The sequence below is a fragment of the Tachyglossus aculeatus genome, chromosome 2 (assembly GCF_015852505.1).
Source record: "Tachyglossus aculeatus isolate mTacAcu1 chromosome 2, mTacAcu1.pri, whole genome shotgun sequence".
Lineage (NCBI taxonomy): Eukaryota > Metazoa > Chordata > Mammalia > Monotremata > Tachyglossidae > Tachyglossus > Tachyglossus aculeatus.
The window spans coordinates 54,592,934-54,616,390 of record NC_052067.1 but is presented as its reverse complement, the minus strand read 5'-3'; the positions used below and the strand labels follow the sequence as shown (position 1 = coordinate 54,616,390).

General features: G+C 48.6%; 1 protein-coding gene across 1 annotated transcript; it reads left to right on the top strand.

Moving 5' to 3' along the window:
• The first annotated feature begins 1,498 nt into the window (after positions 1 to 1,498).
• On the top strand, positions 1,499 to 16,236 carry SOD2 (superoxide dismutase 2). The gene is made up of 5 exons (XM_038767696.1): positions 1,499 to 1,579; positions 5,759 to 5,961; positions 9,783 to 9,899; positions 14,788 to 14,967; positions 15,945 to 16,236. Exons 1-5 carry the CDS (start codon positions 1,554 to 1,556, stop codon positions 16,088 to 16,090), a joined length of 672 nt encoding a protein of 223 aa, XP_038623624.1. The 5' UTR covers positions 1,499 to 1,553; the 3' UTR covers positions 16,091 to 16,236.
• Positions 16,237 to 23,457: the final 7,221 nt, after the last annotated feature.

The window sequence follows — 23,457 nt, the reverse complement described above, 5'->3', positions numbered from 1 at the left end:
AATAATAATGGTATTTGTTAAGCGCTTACTATGTGCCAAGCACTGTTCTAAACGCTGGGGGAGACACAAGGGGATCAGGTTGCCCCACGTGGGGCTCCCAGTCTTCATCCCCATTTTGCAGGTGAGGGAACTGAGGCACAGAGAATAATGCAATGATTATAATAATGGTATTTGTTAAGCACTTACTATGTGCTAAGCGCTGGGGGAGACACAAGGGAATCAGGTTGTCCCACGTGGGGCTCCCAATCTTCACCCCCATTTTACAGGTGAGGGAACTGAGGGCACAGATAATGATATAGGAATAATAATGGTATTTGTTAAGCGCTTACTATGTGCCAAGCACTGTTCTAAACGCTGGGGGAGACACAAGGGGATCAGGTTGTCCCACGTGGGGCTCCCAGTCTTCATCCCCATTTTGCAGGTGAGGGAACTGAGGCACAGAGAATAATGCAGTGATGATAATAATGGTATTTGTTAAGCACTCACTATGTGCTAAGCGCTGGGGGAGACACAAGGGAATCAGGTTGTCCCCCGTGGGGCTCCCAGTCTTCACCCCCATTTTACAGATGAGGGAACTGAGGCACAGAGAATAATATAATAATAATAATGATGGTATTTGTTAAGCACTTACTATGTGCTAAGCGCTGGGGGAGACACAAGGGGATCAGGTTGTCCCACGTGGGGCTCCCAGTCTTCATCCCCATTTTACAGATGAGGGAACTGAGGCCCAGGGAAGTGACTTGTCCAAGGTCACACAGCGGACACGTGGTGGGCGGGGACTCGAACCCACGACCCTCTGACTCTGCCCCTAATCCACGCTGCTGCTTCGGGAACATGGAGGAATTTTCCGGGCCGGGCGGGCGGAGGGAGGCCGCGGCCACCGGGGGGCGCTGGTCCGCAGCGGGACGTACCAGGCGCAACGCGCGCAGCGATTGGTGGAGACGGCGGAGGGGGCGTGGCCTCAGGCGAGTCGGGAGGGGGGCGGAGCCCGGGGCAGGGCGCGCTGCGATTGGTGGAGACGGCGGAGGGGGCGTCGCCTGGATCAGGGCGCGCAGAGATTGGTGGAGACGGCGGAGGGGGGCGTGGCCTTCGGCGAAACGGGGGGGGTGCGGAGCCTGGGCTAGGACGTGCAGCGATTGGTGGAGACGGGGAGGGGGCGTCGCCTGGATCAGGGCGCGCAGAGATTGGTGGAGACGGCGGAGGGGGGCGTGGCCTTCGGCGACCCGGGGGGGCGCGGAGCCTGGGCTAGGACGCGCAGCGATTGGTGGAGACGGCGGAGGGGGCGTGGCCTGAGGCGGTCCGGGGGCGGAGTCTGGGTCAGGGCGCGCAGCGATTGGTAGAGACGGCGGAGGGGGCGTGGCCTTCGGCGGCCCGAGGGGGGGCGTGACCTGGATCAGGGCGCGCAGCGATTGGCGGAGACGACGGAGGGGGCGTGACCTGGATCAGGGCGCGCCGCGATTGGTGGAGACGGCGGAGGGGGCGTGTCCCGCGGCGTGGGTGGGGGGTGTCCTGGCTGCGGACTAGCGAACGACGACGACGACGGCGGCGGGGTGATGATGCTGTGCGGGGCGCTGTGCCGGTCAGCGCCGCGGGGGGGGGAGGGGGGAGGGGGAGGGAGGGGCCGGGATCCGGGGGGGTCTGCGGGGTGACCTTGGGCGGGTCACTGCCCGCCTCCGACGGGGGGCACGGGGGCAGGGGGGGGAGGGGCCCAGGGCAGGCGCTCAGTACGTAACCGCGGTGGGGGGCGGGGAGGGGGGGGAGGAAAGAGGGGGGAGGGGGGAGGAAAGGGGGGGAGGAGGGAAGGGGGGAGGGGGAGGGGGAGGGGGAGGGAGGGACAGGAGGAGGAAGAAGGGGAAGGAAGAGGTAGGAGAGGAGGAGGAGGAAGGGGAGGAAGAAAAGAGAAGGGGGAGGAGGAGAAAGGGAGGAGGGAGGGGGGAGGGAGGGGAGGAGGAGAAGGGGAGGAGGGGGAAGGAAGAGGGAGGAGGGGGGAAGGAGGGAGGGGAAAGAAGGGAGGAGGGAGGGGGAGGAGGAGAGAAGGGGAGGAGGGAGGGGGAGGAGGAGAGAAGGGGAGGAGGGAGGGGGAAGGAGAGAAGGGGAGGAGGGAGGGGGAAGAAGAGGAGGAGGAGGAAGGGGAAGGAAGAGGAGAGAAGGGGGAGGGGAGGGAAGGAGGGAGGGGGAAGAAGGGAGGAGGGAGAGGGGGAGGGAAGGAGGGAGGGGGAAGAAGGGAGGAGGGAGGGGGAGAAAGGGAGGAGGAGGGAGGGGGGAAGGAGGGAGGAGGAGGGAGGGGGGAGGAGGAGGAGGAAGGGGAAGGAAGAGGGAGGAGGGGAGGAGGAGGAAGGGGAGGGAGGAGGTTTAGAAGGAGGGAGGGGGAAGAAGGGAGGAGGGAGGGGGAGGGAGGGAGGAAGGGGGAAGGAGGGAGGGGGAGGAGGAGAGAAGGGGGAGAAGGGAGGGGAAGGAGGAATGTATATATGGTTGCACATATTTATTACTCTATCTATTTATTTATTTATTTATTTTACTTGTACATTTCTATCCTACTTATTTTATTTTGTTGGTATGTTTGGTTCTGTTCTCTGTCTCCCCCCTTTTAGACTGTGAGCCCACTGTCGGGTAGGGACTGTCTCTATGTGATGCCAATTTGTACTTCCCAAGCGCTTAGTACAGTGCTCTGCACATAGTAAGCGCTCAATAAATACGATTGATTGATTGATTGAGGAAGGGGAAGGAAGAGGGAGGAGGAGGCAGGGGGAGGAAGAGGAGAGAAGGAGGGAGGAGGTTTAGAAGGAGGGAGGGGGAGGAGGAGGGGGAAGGAGGGAGGGAGAAGGGGGGAAGGAGGAAGGAAGGGGGGAAGGAGGGAAGGGGAGGAGGGGAGGAGGAGGAAGGGGGAGGGAGGAGGTTTAGAAGGAGGGAGGAGGAGGAGGGAAGGAGGGAGGGGGAAGAAGGGAGGGGGGAGGGGGAGAAAGGGAGGAGGAGGGAGGGAGGAGGGGGAAGGAGAGAGGAGGAAGAGGAGAGAAGGGGGAGAAGGGTGGAGGAGGAGGAGGAAGGGGAAGGAAGAGGGAGGAGGGGAGGAGGAGAGAAGGGAGGGGGAGGAGGAGGGAGGAGGAAGGGAGAGGAAGAGGGAGGAGGAAGGGGAAGAAAGGGAGGGGGAGGAAGAGGGGGGAGAAGAGGAGGGGTGCCGGGGAAGGGAGGAGGGGGAGGAGGCAGAGGAGGGGGAAGAGAAGAGAAGAAGGAAGGGGGAGGAGGGGGATAGGGAGGGACAAGGGAGGTCTTTCCCCCTGGAACGGCCTCACCCCCCTTCCATGCCCAGGACACAACGGCCGATGGCCTCTACTGGAAGCCACTTGCCAAAGCCTTCCTTCTTCCTGCACCCAGTGAAGACAATATCAGCAAGCTCCCCAAGGGCAGCGGGGAAGCTGGCAGCCCCAGATAATCTCTGTCTACCACCACCTTCCCCGGGGGGCGGGGGCGGTGGTGGTGGTGGGGAAAATAATAATAATGATGGTATTTGTTAAGCGCTTACTATGGGCGAAGCACTGTTCTAAGCGCTGGTGGGGGGGATACAAGGTGATCAGGTTGTCCCACGTGGGGCTCAGTCTTCATCCCCATTTGACAGATGAGGGAACTGAGGCACAGAGAAGTCAAGTGGCTTGCCCAAGGTCACGCAGCTGAAAATCCAACCTGCTGCTTCTTTCAGAGCAGACACGTTCAGGAGGGGGTGGGTCACAATCTTCCCGCTTTGAAGAAGGGAGAGTGGAAACAAGAACAGGGGAAGGAGCGTGGCCCGGTGGCTTGGGAGTCCGAGGTCGTGGGTTCTAATCCCGGCTCCGCCACTCGTCAGCGGGGTGACCGTGGGCAAGCCGATTCACTTCTCTTGGGCCTCAGTTACCTCATCTGTAAAATGGGGATTGAGACTGGGAGCCCCCGGACAGCCTCGTCTCTACCTCAGTGCTTAGAACAGCGCTGGGTACACAGTAAATGCTTAACAAATAACATTATTATTAGTAGTGATAATAATAATAACAAGGTGCAAGCAGTCAGACCTAGGGGTACCAAACTGATAATAACAACTGTGGCAGAGAAGCAGCGTAGCTCAATGGAAAGAGCCCGGGCTTTGGAGTCAGAGGTCATGGGTTCAAATCTCTGCTCCGCCAATTGTCAGCTGTGTGACTTTGGACATGTCGCTTCACTTCTCTGGGCCTCAGTTCCCTCATCTGGAAAATGGGGAAGAAGACTGTGAGCCCCCCATGGGACAGCTTGATCACCTTGTAACCTCCCCGGCGCTTAGGACAGTGCTTTGCACATAGTAAGTGCTTAATAAATGCCATTATTATTATTCTCTCTGCCTCAGTGACCTCATCTGTAAAATGAGGATTAAGACTGTGAGCCCCACGTGGGACAACCTGATCACCTTGTAACCTCCCCGGCGCTTAGGACAGTGCTTTGCACATAGTCAGTGCTTAATAAATGCCATCGTTGTTATTATTTATTATTTAAAATGTTGACTCAGTGCCAAACACTGGGCTAAGAGCTGGGGTAGATGATGCAGGATAATCAGATCAGCCACAGGCCCTGTCCCACGTGGGGCTCACGGTCTAAGGGGGAGGGAGGAAAGGTATTTCCCCCGCAGTTTACAGATGAGGAAACTGAGGCACAGAGAGGTTGTGACCAGCCCATGATCCCAGAGAAGACACTTGGCAGAACCAGGATTAGAATCTAAGCCTCCTGATTCCCAGGCCCCTATTCATTCATCCAGTCGCATTTATTGAGCGCTCACTGTGTGCAAAGCACTGTACTAAGCGCTTGGGAAAGCACAATACCACACTAGAGACAGTCCCTACCCACAACAAGTGTTCTTTCCACTAGACCACACTGCTTCCCCAAACACAAATGGGTTTTAACTAAAGCGGCAGATAATAATAATAATAATAATAACAATAACAATGGCATTTATTAAGCGCTTACTATGTGCAAAGCACTGGGGAGGTTACAAGGTGATCAGGTTGTCCCACAGGGGGCTCACAGTCTTAATCCCCATTTCACAGATGAGGGAACTGAGGCCCAGAGAAGTGAAGTGACTTGCCCAAAGTCACACAGCTGACAATTGGCGGAGCTGGGATTCGAACCCATGACCTCTGACTCCAGAGCCCGGGCTCTTTCATTCGTTCAATCGTATTTATTGAGCGCTTACTGTGTGCAGAGCACTGTACTAAGCGCTTGGGAAGTCCAAGTCGGCAACATATAAAGACGGTCCCTACCCAACAGCGGGCTCACAGTCTAGAAGGGGGAGACAGAGAACAAAACAAAACATATCAACAAAATAAAATAAATAGAATGTGTACAAATAAAATAAATAACTATTTAGTGGCTCTTTCCACGGAGCCACGAGCCTTTCTCTTCCCTCGGCAGAAAGCTCTCGCTGTTGAACAGAAAACGGGAGACTAGAAAAAGAGAAGCAGCGTGGCTCATTGGAAAGAGCCCGGAGTCAGAGGTCACGGGTTCAAATCCCGCTCCGCCAACTGTCAGCTGGGTGACTTTGGGCAAGTCACTTCTCTGGGCCTCAGTGACCTCATCTGGAAAATGGGGATTAAGACTGTGAGCCCCACGTGGGATAACCTGGTCACCTTGTATCCTCCCCAGCGCTTACAACGGTGCTTTGCACATAGTAAGCACTTAACAAATGCCATCATTATTATTATTATTAATTTGAAAAAAATTCAGGTGGCTTTTTCCTTTCTTTTTTTCTTCCCTGTCTTTTCAGGAGGAGCTCCAAGCTGGTGACAGCTTTGGGATGCTTGGGGTCCAGGCCAAAGCACACCCTCCCTGACCTGCCTTATGACTACGGCGCCCTAGAACCCCACATTAATGCCCAGATCATGCAACTTCACCACAGCAAACATCACGCCGCTTACGTGAACAACTTGAACGTTACCGAGGAGAAGTACAAGGAAGCATTGGCAAAGGGTATGAGCTTTCACTTAATCATTGACATGGAGAGACCTGAAACCGCTGGCCAAGTGTGGCCAAAAGTGGGCAGGGGATAAACAATCGTGGTATTCGTTAAGCGCCCCAAGCGTTACCATGGTTACCGTGAGCCTCATGGGGCTCACAGTGTGAACAGGAGGGCGATCTCTGTTTCCCCCGAAGAAATTCATTAGTTCAGTGTCCTCTGCACACTTTCATTCATGTCGTATTTCTTGAGCGCTTACCGTGTGCAGAGCACTGTACTAAGCGCTTGGGAAGTACAAGTTGGCAACATCTAGAGACGGCCCCTACCCAACAGTGGGCTCACCGTCTAGAAGGGGGAGACAGAGAACAAAACAAAACATATTAACAAAACAAAATAAATAGAATAAATATGTACAGATAAAATAGCGCTCAATAAATACCATTGAATGAATGAATGAATGGGGAAACTTTGCCACTTGTCAGCTGTGTGACTTCGGGCAAGTCACTTAACTTCTCTGGGCCTCAGTTCCCTCATCTGTAAAATGGGGATTAAGACTGTGAGCCCCCCGTGGGACAACCTAATCACCTTGTATCTCCCCCAGCGCTTAGAACAGTGCTTTGCACATAGTAAGCGCTTAATAAATGCCACCATTATTATTATTATTTGTGTATTAATATACTGCGTGAGCTCACTGTGGGCAGGGAGTGTGTATTGTACTTGCCCAAGCGCTTAGTAGTAATAATAATAATGATGGCGTTTATTAATCAATCAATCAATCAATCGTATTTATTGAGCGCTTACTATGTGCAGAGCACTGTACTAAGTGCTTGGGAAGCACAAATTGGCAACATATAGAGACAGTCCCTACTCAACAGTGGGCTCACAGTCTGAAAGGGGGAGACAGAGAACAAAACCAAACATACTAACAAAATAAAATAAATAGAATAGATATGTACAAGTAAAATAAATAAATAGAGTAATAAATATGTACAAACATATATACATATATTCAGGTGCTGTGGGGAAGGGAAGGAGGTAAGATGGGGGATGGAGAGGGGGGCGAGGGGGAGAGGAAGGAAGGGGCTCAGTCTGGGAAGGCCTCTTGGAGGAGGTGAGCTCTCAGTAGGGCCTTGAAGGGAGGAAGAGAGCTAGCTTGGCGGATGGGCAGAGGGAGGGCATTCCAGGCCCGGGGGATGATGTGGGCCGGGGGTCGATGGCGGGACAGGCGAGAGCGAGGTACAGTGAGGAGATTAGTGGTGGAGGAGCGGAGGGTGCGGGCTGGGCAGTAGAAGGAGAGAAGGAAGGTGAGGTAGGAGGGGGCGAGGTGATGAACAGCCTTGAAGCCCAGGGTGAGGAGTTTCTGCCTGATGCACAGATTGATTGGTAGCCACTGGAGATTTTTGAGGAGGGGAGTAACATGCCCAGAGCGTTTCTGGACAAAGATAATCTGGGCAGCAGCATGAAGTCTGGATTGAAGTGGAGAGAGACACATGAGGATGGGAGATCAGAGAGAAGGCTGATGCAGTAGTCCAGACGGGGTAGGATGAGAGCTTGAATGAGCAGGGTAGCGGTATGGACGGAGAGGAAAGGGCGGATCTTGGCAATGTTGCGGAGCTGAGACCGGCAGGTTTTGGTGACGGCTTGGATGTGAGGGGTGAAGGAGAGAGTGGAGTCGAGGATGACACCAAGGTTGCGGGCTTGTGAGACGGGAAGGATGGTAGTGCCGTCAACAGAGATGGGAAAGTCAGGGAGAGGGCAAGGTTTGGGAGGGAAGACAAGGAGTTCAGTCTTCGACATGTTGAGCTTTAGGTGGCGGGCAGACATCCAGATGGAGATGTCCTGAAGGCAGGAGGAGATGCGAGCCTGGAGAGAGGGGCAGAGAGCAGGGGCAGAGATGTAGATCTGGGTGTCATCAGCGTAGAAAGGATAGTTGAAGCCGTGGGAGCGAATGAGGTCACCAAGGGAGTGCGTGTAGATTGAGAACAGAAGGGGACCAAGCACTGAACCTTGGGGAACCCCCACAGTAAGGGGATGGGAGGGGGAGGAGGAGCCTGCAAAAGAGACTGAGAAAGAACGGCCGGAGAGATAAGAGGAGAACCAGGAGAGGACGGAGTCTGTGAAGCCAAGGTCAGATAGCGTGTTGAGGAGAAGGGGGTGGTCCACAGTGTCAAAGGCAGCTGAGAGGTCGAGGAGGATTAGGACAGAGTAGGAGCCGTTGGATTTGGCAAGCAGGAGGTCATTGGTGACCTTTGAGAGGGCAGTTTCCGTGGAATGTAGGGGACGGAAGCCAGACTGGAGGGGGTCGAGGAGAGAGTTGTTGTTGAGGAATTCTAGGCAGTGCGTATAGACAGCTCGTTCAAGGAGTTTGGAAAGGAATGGTAGGAGGGATATGGGGCGATAACTAGAAGGTGAGGTGGGGTCAAGAGAGGGTTTTTTTAGGATGGGAGAGACATGGGCATGTTTGAAGACAGAGGGGAAGGAACCAGTGGAGAGTGAGCGGTTGAAGATGGAAGTTAAGGAGGGGAGAAGGGATGGAGCGAGAGATTTCATGACAGTGCAAAGCACTGTTCTAAGCGCTCGGGAGGTGACGATAATAATAATAATGATGGCATTTATTAATCGCTTACTATGTGCAAAGCACTGGAGAAGTTACAAGGTGATCAGATTGCCCCCCCTGGGGCTCACAGTCTTCATCCCCATTTTACCGATGAGGTCACTGAGGCCCAGAGAAGTGAAGTAACGTGCCCAAAGTCACACAGCTGACAACTGGCGGAGCCGGAATTTGAACCCATGACCTCTGACTCCAAAGCCCGGGCTCTTTCCACTGAACCACGGCAGCCTCTCTGTGTTAACTCAGGTAGCAATAATCAGAATCTGAAACAGTTTGGTTCCTTTAGGTTTGGGACTATTAGCATTTCTGAAAGTCAGCCGTAATGAGGAATCACCTTGAGCTGAGCCATTTTGGTGAACCGAATCTGGCCCGTTTCTTTGTTAGTCTTTTGGGATTCTTTATTTCAGTCGTCACTACTGTTTGGAAAACTTGAAAATCCTTAGTGACTGGCGATCAATGACTTCGTTGAGAGATGATTTTAGGAAAATATCATGGCTGCCGAATATTGAGAATTCAGGAAAGGTCATTCCCAATTGACTGTATTCCTTTTCTCAAGTCTTACCGACAATGGAAACCAGCTGGGGAGCAACTTAATGGTTAAAGCGCAGGCATGGATGTCAGAACAACTTGGGTTCTAATCCTGACTCTGCGTGACTTGGTTCAAGTCATTTCACTTCTCTGTGCCTCACTTACCTCATCTGGAAACTGGGGATTAAGACCGCGAACCCCGGTGGGACATGGATAGTGTCCAACCTGATTAACTTGCATCTACTCCAGCGCTTAGTACAGTTCCTGGCACATGGTAAATGCTTAACAAATATCACGGAGGGGAAAAAGCCCCTCCCCAAAAATCATTTCAGCGTTTCCTGCAAGAATCTGCCAAGGTCAAACCAAAAAGATAGCCCTTTCCGATCGTGATAATATATGGTCTTTTTCCGCATTAGAGACTGCGCAGAGATACTTCAAACATAAGTCATTCATTTCAAAAAGATACGTGCTAAGGACAGACTGAGTCGTTTGGGGTAACTGAGGTATTTTGGATTTCTGTCGGGTGGAAAATGTGGAAAAATACCATACAGGAAAAATTTTAGTGTTAAATCCAGGCCTTGTAATGGACAAGTTTTGGCAGCGCTAGTAGGTCGGATCACCTTCCCCTTTGAAAATACGTGATTTCTTGTATTTTGTCTTACTTCAATGGCTATTATTTCTCTTTTAACACCACAGGTGATGTTACAACTCAAGTCGCTCTCCAGCCCGCCCTGAAGTTCAACGGTGGGGGTCATATCAACCACGCCATTTTCTGGACCAACCTTAGTCCCAACGGTGGAGGAGAACCCAAAGGTCTGTTCAATCTCACTGGAAGTGACCGAATCCGACCGGGGCCCGGCTGTTCTGGGAAGAAGTTATTTTTTGTCTAGCCTTAGTTTGTCACTCATGTTTAATTCGGGCCCGGTCATCAATCAATCGTATTTATTCAGCGCTTACTGTGTGCAGAGCACTGTACTAAGCGCTTAAAGATGCGCAGATTTTACCTCATTAAATACTAGGATTGGCACAGTTTAACTGAGGGTTATGGATCCTCAGATGGAGGCAGAGGAAGAGCTAGGTGCTGATAATAATAATAATAATAATAATAATAATAATAATAATAATAATAATAATCAGGGTATTTGTTAAGCGTTACGATATGCAAAGCACTGTTCTAAGCACTGGGGTAGATACAAGGTAATCAGGTTGTCCCACGTGGGGCTCACAGTCTTAATCCCCATTTTACAGATGAGGGAGCTGAGGTGCAGAGAAGTTAAATGACTTGCCCTAGGTCACGCAGCTGACAAGTGGCAGAGTGGGGATTCGAACCCAGGACCTCTGACTCGAAGCCCAGGCTCTTTCCACTAGACCACGCAGCCTCGGTGATAGAGGCTGGCCCCGGGAGGCAGAAGGATCCAGTCACCTCACTGGGCCTCAGCTCTCATCTGCAAAATCAGGATTAATCGTTCTGTCGTATTTATTGAGGGCTTACTGGGGGCCAAGCACTGTACTGAGTGCTTGGGAGAGTACGATACCACAGATTTGATAGATGCATTCCCTGCCCACGACAGGTTTACAGTCTAGAGGATTAAAACTCTGAACCCCATGTGGGACAAAGGTGTTGCCCAACCCGATTAGCTTGTTTCTACCCTAGTGCTTAGTACAATGCCTGGCCTCAAGTAAACTTTTAAGCGCTTAACAAATACCATCATTATTATTATTGTCATTATTGTTATTATGAACTTGTATCTATCCTAGCACTTAGAAGAGTGCTTTGCACATGATAAGCACTTAATAAATGCTATCATTATTATTATTATTAACTTGTATCTACCCCAGTGCTTAGAACAGTGCTTTGCACATAGTAAGCGCTTAATAAATGCCATCATTATTATGAACTTGTATCTACCCCAGCGCTTAGAACAGTGCTTTGCACATAGTAAGCGCTTAATAAATGCCATCATTATTACTATTATTATTTTAACAGAGACCATTAAAAAAAAAAAACAGGATGTTGTTGCACAGAATTACAGCGTGGCCTAGAGCACAGGCTTGGGAGTCAGAAGGACCTGGGTTCTAATCCCAGCTCTACTACTTTGCTGTGTGACCTTAGGCAAGTCACGTCACTGTACCTCGGTTATCTCACCTGTAAAATGGGGATGAAGACTGAGCCCTACAGGGGCCACGTTCAACCTAATAATGTTTTCTGTACCCCGGCACTTTGTACAGTGCCTGGCACCTAAGTAGTAGTGCTTAGCAAATACTACAATTATTAGTCATAGTAGTTGTACTCAGTGGTGGTTGATTTAGTAGACTAAAAGTCACTTATTTAAAAAGAAATCCAGCGGTTCACCTAGCTAGGACTTAAAGATCAGTTTCTCCAGTGGGATAATTACTAGCAGTGATGTTTCAGGCCTAGCTGGGTAGGTGTGGGATTAAATTTATCTGTCACCATGAAACAGAATAGATGCATCTCTCAAAGTGGAGTTCTGCTCTGAGGGAAAACTGGGCCGTGGTTGATATGAGAATTTATAGGGCAACAGGGTCATACCGGGGGACGAACTGATCAATCGATGGTATTTACTGAGCGCTTGACCCTGGGCAGAGCTTGGCAGAGTACAAGCCAACAGAATTAGCAGAAACTTTCCCTGCCCCTAACAAGTCTAAAAGTCTTGAGGACTGTAAGGGTTGCAGCCGAGGAAACAATGACTTGAGAGGACTGTGGGTTTGCCATTTCTTTGGCTTTAAAAATGATTTTGTACTGTTAAAAACAGGGACTTCCAGGGTCACGAAGTACTAAAGTTGGGATGGGGAGGTAGCTAATCCAGCCCCTTGCCTCCAGATAGATGAGCGACGAAAGCGTCCAGCACGGAAGCAGCGTGGCCTGGTGGAAATCAATCTGTCCTATTTAGTGAGTGCTTGCTATGTGCAGGGCACCGTAGTAAGCATTTGGGAGTGTCCAGTACAACAGAGTTGGTAGATGTGTTTCCTGCCCACAGAGAATGCAAGCCCGAGGGTCAGGGGATGTGGGTTCTGATACCGGTTCTACCGCTTGCCCGCTGGATGACTCGGGGCAAATCATTTCACTTCTTTGTGCCTCGTGTAAAATGGGGATTATATCCCTTTTTTCCTTCTACTTACACCATGAGCCCTATGGGGGACAGGGACTGTATCCGACTTCATAATCTTTTTTCTACGCCGGAGCTTAGAACAGTGCGTGGCACACATTGTACGCCCTTAAAGGCCACAGTTTGTTTTTAAAATTATTACTCGTAGTATGGGCAGACGTTCATTTGTAAAGATCTTCAAGGATGGAGACTGTGACCTTCCTTAGCTCTTCTGGTAATTCATCACCGTGCTCTGGTTTGCCCAGGTTCTCTTGTTCGTGTCTCTGTGGACAAGGGTGGCTGGTCACCCTGTTCCTCAGAAAACCCGTCATAGACTTGGAGAGAAATTAAAACACCCTCAGCCTTCTCTTCTTCCCTCCACTAAACCTCCTGTTTTTTGGTCATAGGACCAATTTTGAACCCCTGAATCAGGTTGGAGGCTGTTGGGTAGGGACCGTCTCTATATATGTTGCCAACTTGTATTTCCCAAGTGCTTAGTACAGTGCTCTGCACTTATTTAAGCACTTAATAAATACGCTCAATAAATACGATTGATTTCTGGTTTCTCTTTTTTAAGAAAATAAGGTCTGACCAATGCAGTAGGACTACTTTTTACCTGTCACACTCCTACTCTATTATCATGTGTCTTACTGCAGTCATTCAGTCAGTCAGTCATATTGATTGAGCACTTACTCTATGCAGAGCATGGTACTAAGTGCTTGGGAGAGTACAATAGAACAAAAGAAGAGATACATTCCCTGCCCACAATGAGCTTATAGTCTCAAAGGGGAGACAGACATTAATATCAGTAAACTATAGATCTAGGCATTGCAGCAAATGCAGTCTTCCTTTGTTTTACATTATATTTACCGAGAATTAGGACTGTTTCATTTAGCCTATGAGATGCTCCAAAGCAATGCTGTTATTGGGTCAGACAAATGATCCATTTAGTAATTAATCAGTTGTACTGATTGAACACTTACTGCTGGGCAGAGCACTGTAATAAGTACTATTATACTTCCCCCAAGGAGCTGAGGCATCCTAAAATGACAGATTGGAGGCAGTCATGTATGTAGGTGCTATGGGAGATCACGAGAGCAGGTGGCAAAAAAAGTCCCGGCAGTTGGGAGATATAAAATGGGAGGGTCCTGTTCCCCCTTTTACAGCAGTAACGGGATGTCCGAAGGAATCCCAAATCCACGAACTGTATATTCCTACCTATTCCCTGTACATCCCTAACTTTCCCTTTGGTAACCCGTTTTTGACTGCTCATCTGCTGTGACTGTTGACGTATGTCCGGTGCACCGATTTGAAAGAAAAATCATGGCATTTGTTAAGCGCTTACTATTTGCCAGGGTTGGAGCAAATCAGTTTGGACACAGTTCATATCCCGCATGGGGCTCGCAGTTTTAATACCCAGTTTAACAGTGAGGTAACTGAGGTGCAGAGAAGTGAAATGACTTGCCCAAGGTCACACAGCAGACAACTGGCAGAGCTGGAATTAGAACCCAGAACCTCCTGACTCCCTGGATCATGCTCTATCCATTAGGCCTCGCTGCTTCTCCATGCCCTAGTGGATCGTTAATCAGGTAACTCTCAGTTAACTAACTCAGTCAACTATCGGGTAACTGAGATAGTTCATGCGGTAACTGAGGCCCAGAGAAGTGAAATAACTTGCCCAAGGTCACACAACAGACAAGCGACAGAGCCCGGATTCAAACCCAGGTCCTCTGGCTCCCAAGCCTGTGCTCTTTTCACTAGGCCAGGCTGCTTCTCTTTCCACCCTGCAACCGCAGCGCTACTCTCCTACAGTCCTTGCTTAACTCCTGATCCTGCCTGTGTCCACTGTCCCTGGCTCTTCCATCATTCAGTCACTGGTATTTACTGAGTGCTTATCGGGAGCAGAGCAGTGTACTAAGTGCTTGGGAAAGTGCAGTGCAACGGAATAAGCCGACTCGTTCCCTGCCCATAATGAGCTTACGGTCAAGAGGGAGAGACAGACATGAATATAAATAAGTCAATTCTACACTGCGTTTCAGTACTCACTGTGGTTTGTCCCCAGCCAGAAAGGCTGCTATTATCATTATTATTATTGTTGACAATAATGGTAGATTGCCTGGCGCTATGTGCCAGGCACTGTCCTAGATTCATTCATTCATTCAATCGTATTTATTGAGCTCCTATTGTGTGCAGAGCACTGTACTAAGCACTTGGGAAGTACAAGTTGGGAACGTATAGAGACGGTCCCTACCCAACAGTGGGCTCACAGTCTAGGAGGGGAAGACAGAGAACAAAACACATTAACAAAATAGAATAAATATGTACAAATAAAATAAATAAATAGAGATATAAGACAATCTGGTTGGACACAGTCCCTGTCCTGCGTGGAGCTCACAGTCTTAATCCCCATTTTACAGTTGAGGGAAACTGAGACCCAGAGAAGTGAAGTGACTTGCCCGGGGTCACACGGCAGACAAGTGGCGGAGCCAGGATTAGAACTCGGGTCCTTCCGACTCCCGGCCCCTGCTCTATCCACTAGGCCAAGCTGCTTCTTAGTTCTCAAAGTGACCGTATGCCTTTTGTTTTCTGAACAGGGGAGCTGCTGGAAGCCATCAAGAGGGACTTCGGGTCCTTTGAGAAGTTCAAGGAGAAGCTGACGGCAACCTCGGTGGGGGTTCAGGGTTCGGGCTGGGGATGGCTGGGCTTCAACCAGGAGCAAGGACGCCTCCAGGTTACTGCTTGTTCCAATCAGGACCCGCTGCAAGGAACAACAGGTTTGTGTTCTCACGGATATCACGGTAGGAAGAGGGGGACTTGCTTCAATCCATCGGTGGTATTTACTGAGCGCTTGGGAGAGTGCGATACCACAGTGGGAAGACACGTTCCCTGCCCACAGCGAGACGATAGTGTAGCCGGGGGAGACGGGCATTAATGTAAATAAATATATTACGGATATGGAGCTAAGTGCTGTGGAGCTGAAGGAGGGGTGAATGTGAAGGGAGCAAGTGCGAGGGCGATGCAGAAGGGAATGGGAGAAGAGGAAATGACGGCTTAATCGGGAAAGGCCTCTTGGAGGAGATGTGCCTTGGATAAGGCTCTGAAGGCAGGGGAGGATCACTGTCAGGAATCGTTGATATCAGTCAGTGGTGTCTGAATGCTTACTATGTGCAGAGCACTGTACTAAACGTTCAGGAGAATAAGGTGCAACAGGAGAGGACAATACAACCCATCAGAATTAGCCGACACGTTCCCTGCCCATAGCGAGTTTACAGGGGGAGACCGTATACCAAGGATGCAGGAGGCAGATCACCCGCATTTTAGCTTGGAGGACAGAACACAGATAATTCGCATCACAAAAAAATTCAAGATGGGAACAAATGATCAGCCTTGGGCAAATACTGGTTTGGGGATTTGAGCACTTTCTCTACCCTAAAACGGCTTGTAAAACAGGTCAGCTGTGAAACAAATAGCTCGTCTGTGGTATAATCGAGAAGAAACTTAAGGGCACCCGACTCACGTTCATCCGACATAAGGGGACTTGCTCAAGTAACCGTGGTGCACAAAGGTGCCAATTTTGTAGTTGTGATCATTCAGTCTCCTCTTAATTGCGATTGTGAGCTTAGAGATGAATGAGTGTTCTGAAATGTGACTCTTGGGAGGGGAAGGGAAGATGGGAACTCAAGTTCAAGTAGAGGAAATTTTAACTTCCTACATGAAAAAATCTCTGCTTTTTTATCCCTTCTTCTTTCAGGTCTGGTTCCTCTGCTTGGAATTGACGTGTGGGAGCACGCCTATTATCTTCAGTATAAAAATGTTCGGCCTGATTACCTAAAAGCTATCTGGAATGTGATTAACTGGGAGAACGTAACCGAAAGATATAAAGCTTGCAAAAAGTGAAGCGATATCTTTGTGTCAACTATTGAAGACCACTAGCTCTCTTGTGAGGTTTATTTTTGCAGTAGCGTTTGGCACTTTGATTGTTAATAAGATGCTCTGTTGCAGAAACTGACTTCAATAGTTCTATTAAAATGTTCACAATCAAGCAACATGTTTAATGTTATTTTCTCTGACTGTTCAGTTTGCAGTAATAATAATAATAGCATTTATTAAGCGCTTATTATGTGCAAAGCACTGTTCTAAACGCTGTCAGTAGGCAGATGTAAGTGCTTAGTATAGTGTTCTGCACACAGTAAGTGCTCAATAAATACAAATGAATGAATATGATGGTTTCTTAAATAGTTCCTTATGTTAAAATTGAATACGTTGTTTTTCAGATTTCCCAAAAGGGCTTACGAAAAAATGATTATTCATTCAATCGTATCTATTGGGTGCTTAAAAGCACTGTAACGAGTTCTCGGGAGAGTACATTTTCTGGGGGTCGCTGACAGAAGTAGCATGACCTAATGACTAGAGTCCAGGCCCGGAAGTCAGAAGGATCTGTGTTCTAATCCTGGTTCTGCCCCTTATCTTCTGTGCGACCTTGGGCGAGTGACTTCACTTCTCTGGGCCTCAGTTCCCTCATCCATAAAAGGAGGGTTAAGACTGCAAGCCCTCTGTGGCCCAGGGACTGTGTCCAACCTGATTAGCTTGAATTTACCCCAGCGCTTAAAACAGTGCTTGACACATAGTAAGCGCTTAACAAATACCATCATTATTATTATTATTATCGGTCATCGGCAATCCTTAGACATTCACCATCTCATTGGGGAGGGAGGTTTCTGGAGAGGAACTGCTACCTTACCAATGGACTGCAATTTCAGGGAGTGGGCAATGGGCCCGTAGAGACCCTTTTTGCGTCGTGAGCCTCACCCGGGACAGGAACTGGATCCGTTCTGATCATCTCAGCTGATCATCATCAGCGCTTAGAACAGTGCTTTGCACATAGTAAGCGCTTAACAAATGCCATTATTATCATTATTATTATTATTATTATCTCGTGGGTGCCCCTGGCCTTAGCACAATCCTTGGCACATAGTGGGTGTTTAGTCAGCATCATCATTATCTTTATAAGGACGTAGGTAGGGGTCACTGAGGAGAGGAAATTGTATTTAGCTTCTGCAAGGATCCCTGCCAAAAAGGAGGTGACTTTTCATGGGATTAGAAGAAATGTCTGACAGGAACAGAATAACTAAAAGAGGCGACACGCACGTGCCTATAGAATGCACATTTGTGCATGCTTACACACGCCTAAGCGTGTTTATTATACATAAAAGCACACACAGCATGGCTTAGTGGATACAGCACGGGCTTGGGAGTCATAAGGACCTGGGCTCTAGTTGCTGCTCCACCTCATGACTGTTGTGTGACCTTGGGCGAGTCGCTTAACTTCCCTGTGCCTCAGTTACCTCATCTATAAAATGGGGAGTCAGTGCCCGTTCTCCCTCCTAAATTGTTAGCCTTGTGTGGAACAGGGATTGTGTCACACCTGATCGTCCTGTTTCTTGGCCAGTTTGCGGAGGAGTGCTGACGCAAGAGTAAGCCCTAACAAATATCACAATGATTAATTGTGGAAATAGACGCCAAAACAGACAGTTAACTGGTCTGACCTGGCCAGTTAGAGGGAAAATGTAGATGGGAATATCTGAGCCCCTCACAATCACCTTCCTACTAGATCACAATCTGATGTCAAGATTTGAAAATATTTCTCTTCATTTTTACTTGATTTTTCACTTCCACTGGGTCTGCGGTTTCCTGGGTCCAGCATGAGTTGTATTGTTGAATTAAATGTCCTGGTAATCTAGTACAAGGAAATGGGGTGGGGATGGGGGGCAGAGGGGAGTTGGGATGGAAGTAGGTGGGGAGGGAGGAGGGAGAAGAAGGCCATGAGACAGAAAATCAAGAAGGTCCCCTGAGTTCCACGCCCCAGAAAAGCTTGGAAGAATTAATTATCAAGAGGTTTCCATTCATTCATTCATTCATTCAATTGTATTTATTGAGTGCTTACTGTGTGCAGAGCACTGTACTAAGCACTTGGGAAGTACAAGTCGGCAACACAGAGACAGTCCCTACCCAACAATGAGCTCACAGTCTAGAATGGGGAGACAGACAACAAAATTCATTCATTCATTCAATCATATTTATTGAGCATTTACTCTGTGCAGAGCACTGTACTAAGCGCTTGGGAAGTACAAGTTGGCAACATATAGAGACGGTCCCTACCCAACAGCGGGTTCACAGTCTAGAAGGGGGAGACAGACAACAAAACGATGAAACGTGAACAAGTGTCAAGTCATCAGAATAAGATAGGGAAGGGTGGAAGATGGAGCTAGGTAGGTCGTTAAAAGCTCCCAGGGCAAATTAGTTCATATCCCCCCCCGCCTTACCTCCTTCCCCTCCCCACAGCACCTGTATATATGTATATATGTTTGTAAGTATTTTTTACTCTATTTTATTTTGTTAATATGTTTTGTTCTCTGTCTCCCCCTTCTAGACTGCGAGCCCACTGTTGGGTAGGGACCGTCTCTACATGTTGCCAACTTGTACTTCCCAAGCACTTAATACAGTGCTCTTCGCACAGTAAGCGCTCAATAAATGCGATTGAATGAATGAATGAATACCAAGAGAAGAAAGAATTTGCACTGGCCAAGCTAGTCATGGAATGGGTAGGCCTCTGCTTGACTCTCCCTCCTGTAGTCCAGACTGGGAGAGTCCTGGAAACTCTCCCGATGCCATCCTGAGAGGGGTTAGTTGGTCCTACCCACTTTAAAAGCCCCCTTCGGACCACCTCTATCACAAGCCAAGCTCTCTCGCCCACCCCACTCAACCCTGCATCAGCCATCTCTATACTCTCCCATGTTTGTTAATTGTTTATTATTATTATCACCATTATTATTACGGTATTTGTTAAGCGCTTACTGTGTGCCAGGCACGGTACTGAGCGCCGGGGTGGGTACAAGCAAATCGGGTTAGACGCAGCCCCTGAGCCACACGGGGGTCACAGTCTCAAACCCCATTTTACAGATGAGGTAACTGGGGCGCAGAGAAGTGAAGTGACTTTCCCAAGGTCACACAGCAGACGAGTGACAGAGCTGGGATGAGAAGCCGTGACCTAACTCTCACACCTGTGCTGTATCCACCACAATCTGAGGTAACTAAGAGAAGTTACGTGACTTGCCCAAGGTCACCCAGCAGACAAGTGAAGGAGCCAGGTCCTTCTGATTCCCAGGCCCGTGCTCTCTCCACTAGGCCATGCTGCTTCCAAGTGCTGCTTGGCACTTAGTGTGCACCAAGCACTGTACAAACTGCTGAGGCAGGCTCTGGGCATGTCACTCCCCTCCTCAAAAATCTCCAGTGGTTGCCTATCAACCTACGAATCAAGCAAAAACTCCTCACCCTCAGCTTCAAGGCTGTCCATCACCTCTCCCCCTCCTACCTCACCTCCCTTCTCTCCTTCTCCAGCCCAGCCCACACCCTCCGCTCCTTTGCCGCTAATCTCCTCACTGTGCCTCGTTCTCGCCCGTCTCGCCATCGACCCCCAGCCCACGTCCTTCCCCTGGCCGGGAATGCCCTCCCTCCGCACATCTGCCAAACTAGCTCTTTTCCTCCCTTCAAAGCCCTACTGAGAGCTCACCTCCTCCAGGAGGCCTGCCCTGACTGAGCCCCCTTTTTCCTCCCCTCCTCCCCATCCCCCCAGCCCTACCTCCTTCCCCTCCCCACAGCACTTGTATATATTTGTACAGATTTATTACTCTATTTTACTTGTACATATTTATTACTCTATTTTGTTGATGATGTGCATATAGCTAAAATTCTATTCTGACAGTTTTGACACCTGTCTACATGTTTTGTTGTCTGTCTCCCCCTTCTAGACTATGAGCCCGTTGTTGGGTAGGGACCGTCTCTATATGTTGCCGACTTCTACTTACCAAGTGCTTCATACAGTGCTCTGCACACAGTAAGCGCTCAATAAATACGATTGAATGAATGAATGAAGTAGATAATCAGGTTGGATACAGTCCTACTTCACACTGGGCTTACAGTCTCAGTAGGAGGGAGTAGGATTTAATCCCCATTTTACAGATTAGGGAACTGAGGCACGGAGAAATTAAATGACTTGCTGAGGGCCTATCTTCTAGAGACATTTAAACAGATAAATTATTGGTGAAAGGTGGTTTGGGTTGCAAGGAGACAGTCTATATTTCAACCCCGTATATGGAACAGACCTTCCACAGAACCTGATTTTGAAACAACATGTTCTGTGAAGTACGGATTTGTGTTTGTGTGAACATGATGCTGTGTCTATTGTGGCTCACAATATATATTTGAAGTAATTCAGGTAGCTTGACAGTCAGAGAACTAGATCACCAACGTGTAATAAAGGCACTTCCTATTGTAACTGACTTTTTCAGAAGTTGTTTGTTATACAAATATGTCAAGATTTTGAATTGAAAATAATTGGGTAAATTCTTATTTAAAAAAAAATATGAGAACAAAAGCCGTGCGTCGAAATAGAAGGAAAACATTTCAGCTGATATGCTAGAAACACCTGTTCTCCTCCTACTAAGGCTGTGAGCTTTCGCAGGACAGGGACATTCATTCGTTCATTCACTCAATCGCATTTATTGAGCGCTTACTGTGTGCAGAGCACTGTACTAAGCACTTGGAAAATACAATTCAGCAATAGAGACAATCCCTGCCCACACCGGGCCTACAGTCTAGATGGGGGGAGAGAGTATCTGCCCTGATTATCTTACATCTACCCTACTGGACATATAATAAGTGCTTAAAAAATGTAATAATAACTATAAGCGGAGTGGGGATTAGAACCTAGATCCTCTAACTCCCGGGCCCATGCTCTTTCCACTAGGCCACACTGTTCCTTGCTGACCTGACTGGACACATTTGGAAAACTACAATAAAAGCAGACACAATCTCTCCCCTCAAGAAGCCTCTCAATGTAGCCAGGGAGACATGCTAAAACAAATCACATGAACGGGAAGCAACTGAGTTTCCAGGTAAGCACATAAGCGCTGAGGAAGTTGGGGTAAACATTTAGGGGATACTTTTGTGTCAGTGTCTCTGGAGGTAGGTAAATAGGTTGGGGAGATGACTGGGGAATTTACCTATGTCCAACCACTGTGGTGGAGAAGCTCGGATTGGTTTCTGTTTGGCTCAGTTTTCTTGCAGCAATTTTGCGGTTAAAGCTCATTTAGAAGGGCTCCATTATAAAGTCACCCCAGGTGAAAAATAAAATCTTATTGCTTATCATTAGCCACATCTATATTTGTGTTTCACGGCCTCATCTCTGTCAGGCTGTGATTCGCAGGAATCCCGTGAACAAAGCCTCTGCTTTAGCATTTGGCCTCCGTGCCATTAGAAATCCTCTCTCCTGACCCCGGAGCAGAAAACATACGATTTCCTCTCTTCCTCCTGCTCATCTTTCATCCTGATGAGGGGTTTTACCACGGGAAATGGAAGTCAGAGAAGTTAATGTTCTCAAGCCTGCAAGGGTTGTTAGACGTGTTAGAAAACGAATCCCCAGATGAAGGGAAAGGATGATTTAAAGGAGCTTCAGTGATTTCAAATGAGCTCCATTTCACATTTCAGGTTGCTCATAGTTCAACTACCTGGAGGTTTCCCCAAATATGGCACAATTGGTCATCTCAATCGGTCACGTCCTTGTGGTCTGAGAGCCATGTGAAGGCCAGTGATAGAGGGGAAAAATAGCTCTCTGCACATCAGAACTCTCTGACTCCTAAAGGAAACCCGCAGCCTTGTTCAGAAAGCCCAAAGGGAAGAGCTCCGGCAAGTGGAAACACCGGGCGTGTCCATGATTGGATCATTTGGATGAATCCCTAAACGGATACAACAATCCTGACGCGGTCCGCTAAGCTTCTTGTTTCCAGAGAGAAAATCTATATTGATGACAACTGGACATGAAGAAGCAGACACTTTAGAAACGACAGGTGAACTGACCGGAAATTAATTGGGACCTTAAAGCAGCAGTGATCCCGGGATGGAAAAATAAGTGTGTTCAAACCAGTCTTTCCACTTCACTTGACATCAGGTGAGTGCTTTCTGTCCCTACTTAGTCTCTGGGCTCTAATTTCTTTTCTACACCACCCAATAGCGTCTGTACGTCCACCAGTTCTATAACACACACACATTTGAATTGTCATTTCTCTTTTCTATCCTGCCGTGCTCCAAGATGCATTGAGCAGATCAGGAAACTGAAATCACGGTACATTTCTGATTCACCGAAACATCCTCCCAACTCAACAGGCTGTTGACATCATCAAAATAATCTCAGACAAGTTTTTGAGACAGATATCCAAGTGTTGTTCCTGCATTTATTATTTTGCTTGTCTTAGTAGTCATTAGTATATTTAAAAGGCTTACTATGTGAAGAGCACTGTATTAAGTGCTGTTCCTGCATTTATTATTTTCCTTGTCTTAGTAGTTATTAGTAAATATTAAGGGCTTACTATGTGAAAAGCACTGTATTAAGTGCTGGGAGAGAAATAGATGTGACCCTGTCCCTCAGGGGCTCATCATCTAAGAACCCAAGGTGGAAGAATGTGTCTGGTGACAGGCACATCAAGAATGGTGACATGATACAAAACACCACTGAATAAAGTAAAATGAAAACAAAGACAGAATCAGCTTGTTGCTGTTTATAGAGGAGAAGTTCAGCTTCCTCATGACTTGGAGACTAAGATACACCCATAGCCAGAACAACTACTACAGCAGCCAACAGTCTTCCTGGGGTTTGGTGGAGACCTCATTTTTTTTCTTTAGCGGTACTGGGTAAGCACTTACTATGTGTCAGGCACTGTACTAGGCGCTGGGGTAGATTCAAGCTCGTCAGGTTGGACACAGTGCATGTGCCGACTGTGGCTCAGTGGAAAGAGCCCGGGCTTTGGAGTCAGAGGGCATGGGCTCAAATCCCAGCTCCGTCAACTGTCAGCTATGTGACTTTGGGCAAGTCACTTAACTTCTCTGAGCCTCAGTTACCTCATCTGTAAAATGGGGATTAAGACTGTGAGCCCCACGTGGGACAACCTGATTACCTTGTATCTACCCCAGTGCTTAGGACAGTGCTTGGCACACACTAAGGGTTTAACAAATACCATTATTATTATTATAAAATTGGGAGTTGGAAGGTCATGGGTTCTAATCCTGCCTCCACCACTTGTCTGCTGTGAAGACAGTCTAGTCATCTTCTAGACTGTGAGCCCACTGTTGGGTAGGGACTGTCTCTATAAGTTGCCAACTTGTACTTCTGTCTTACCTCCTTCCCTTCCCCACAGCACCTGTATATATGT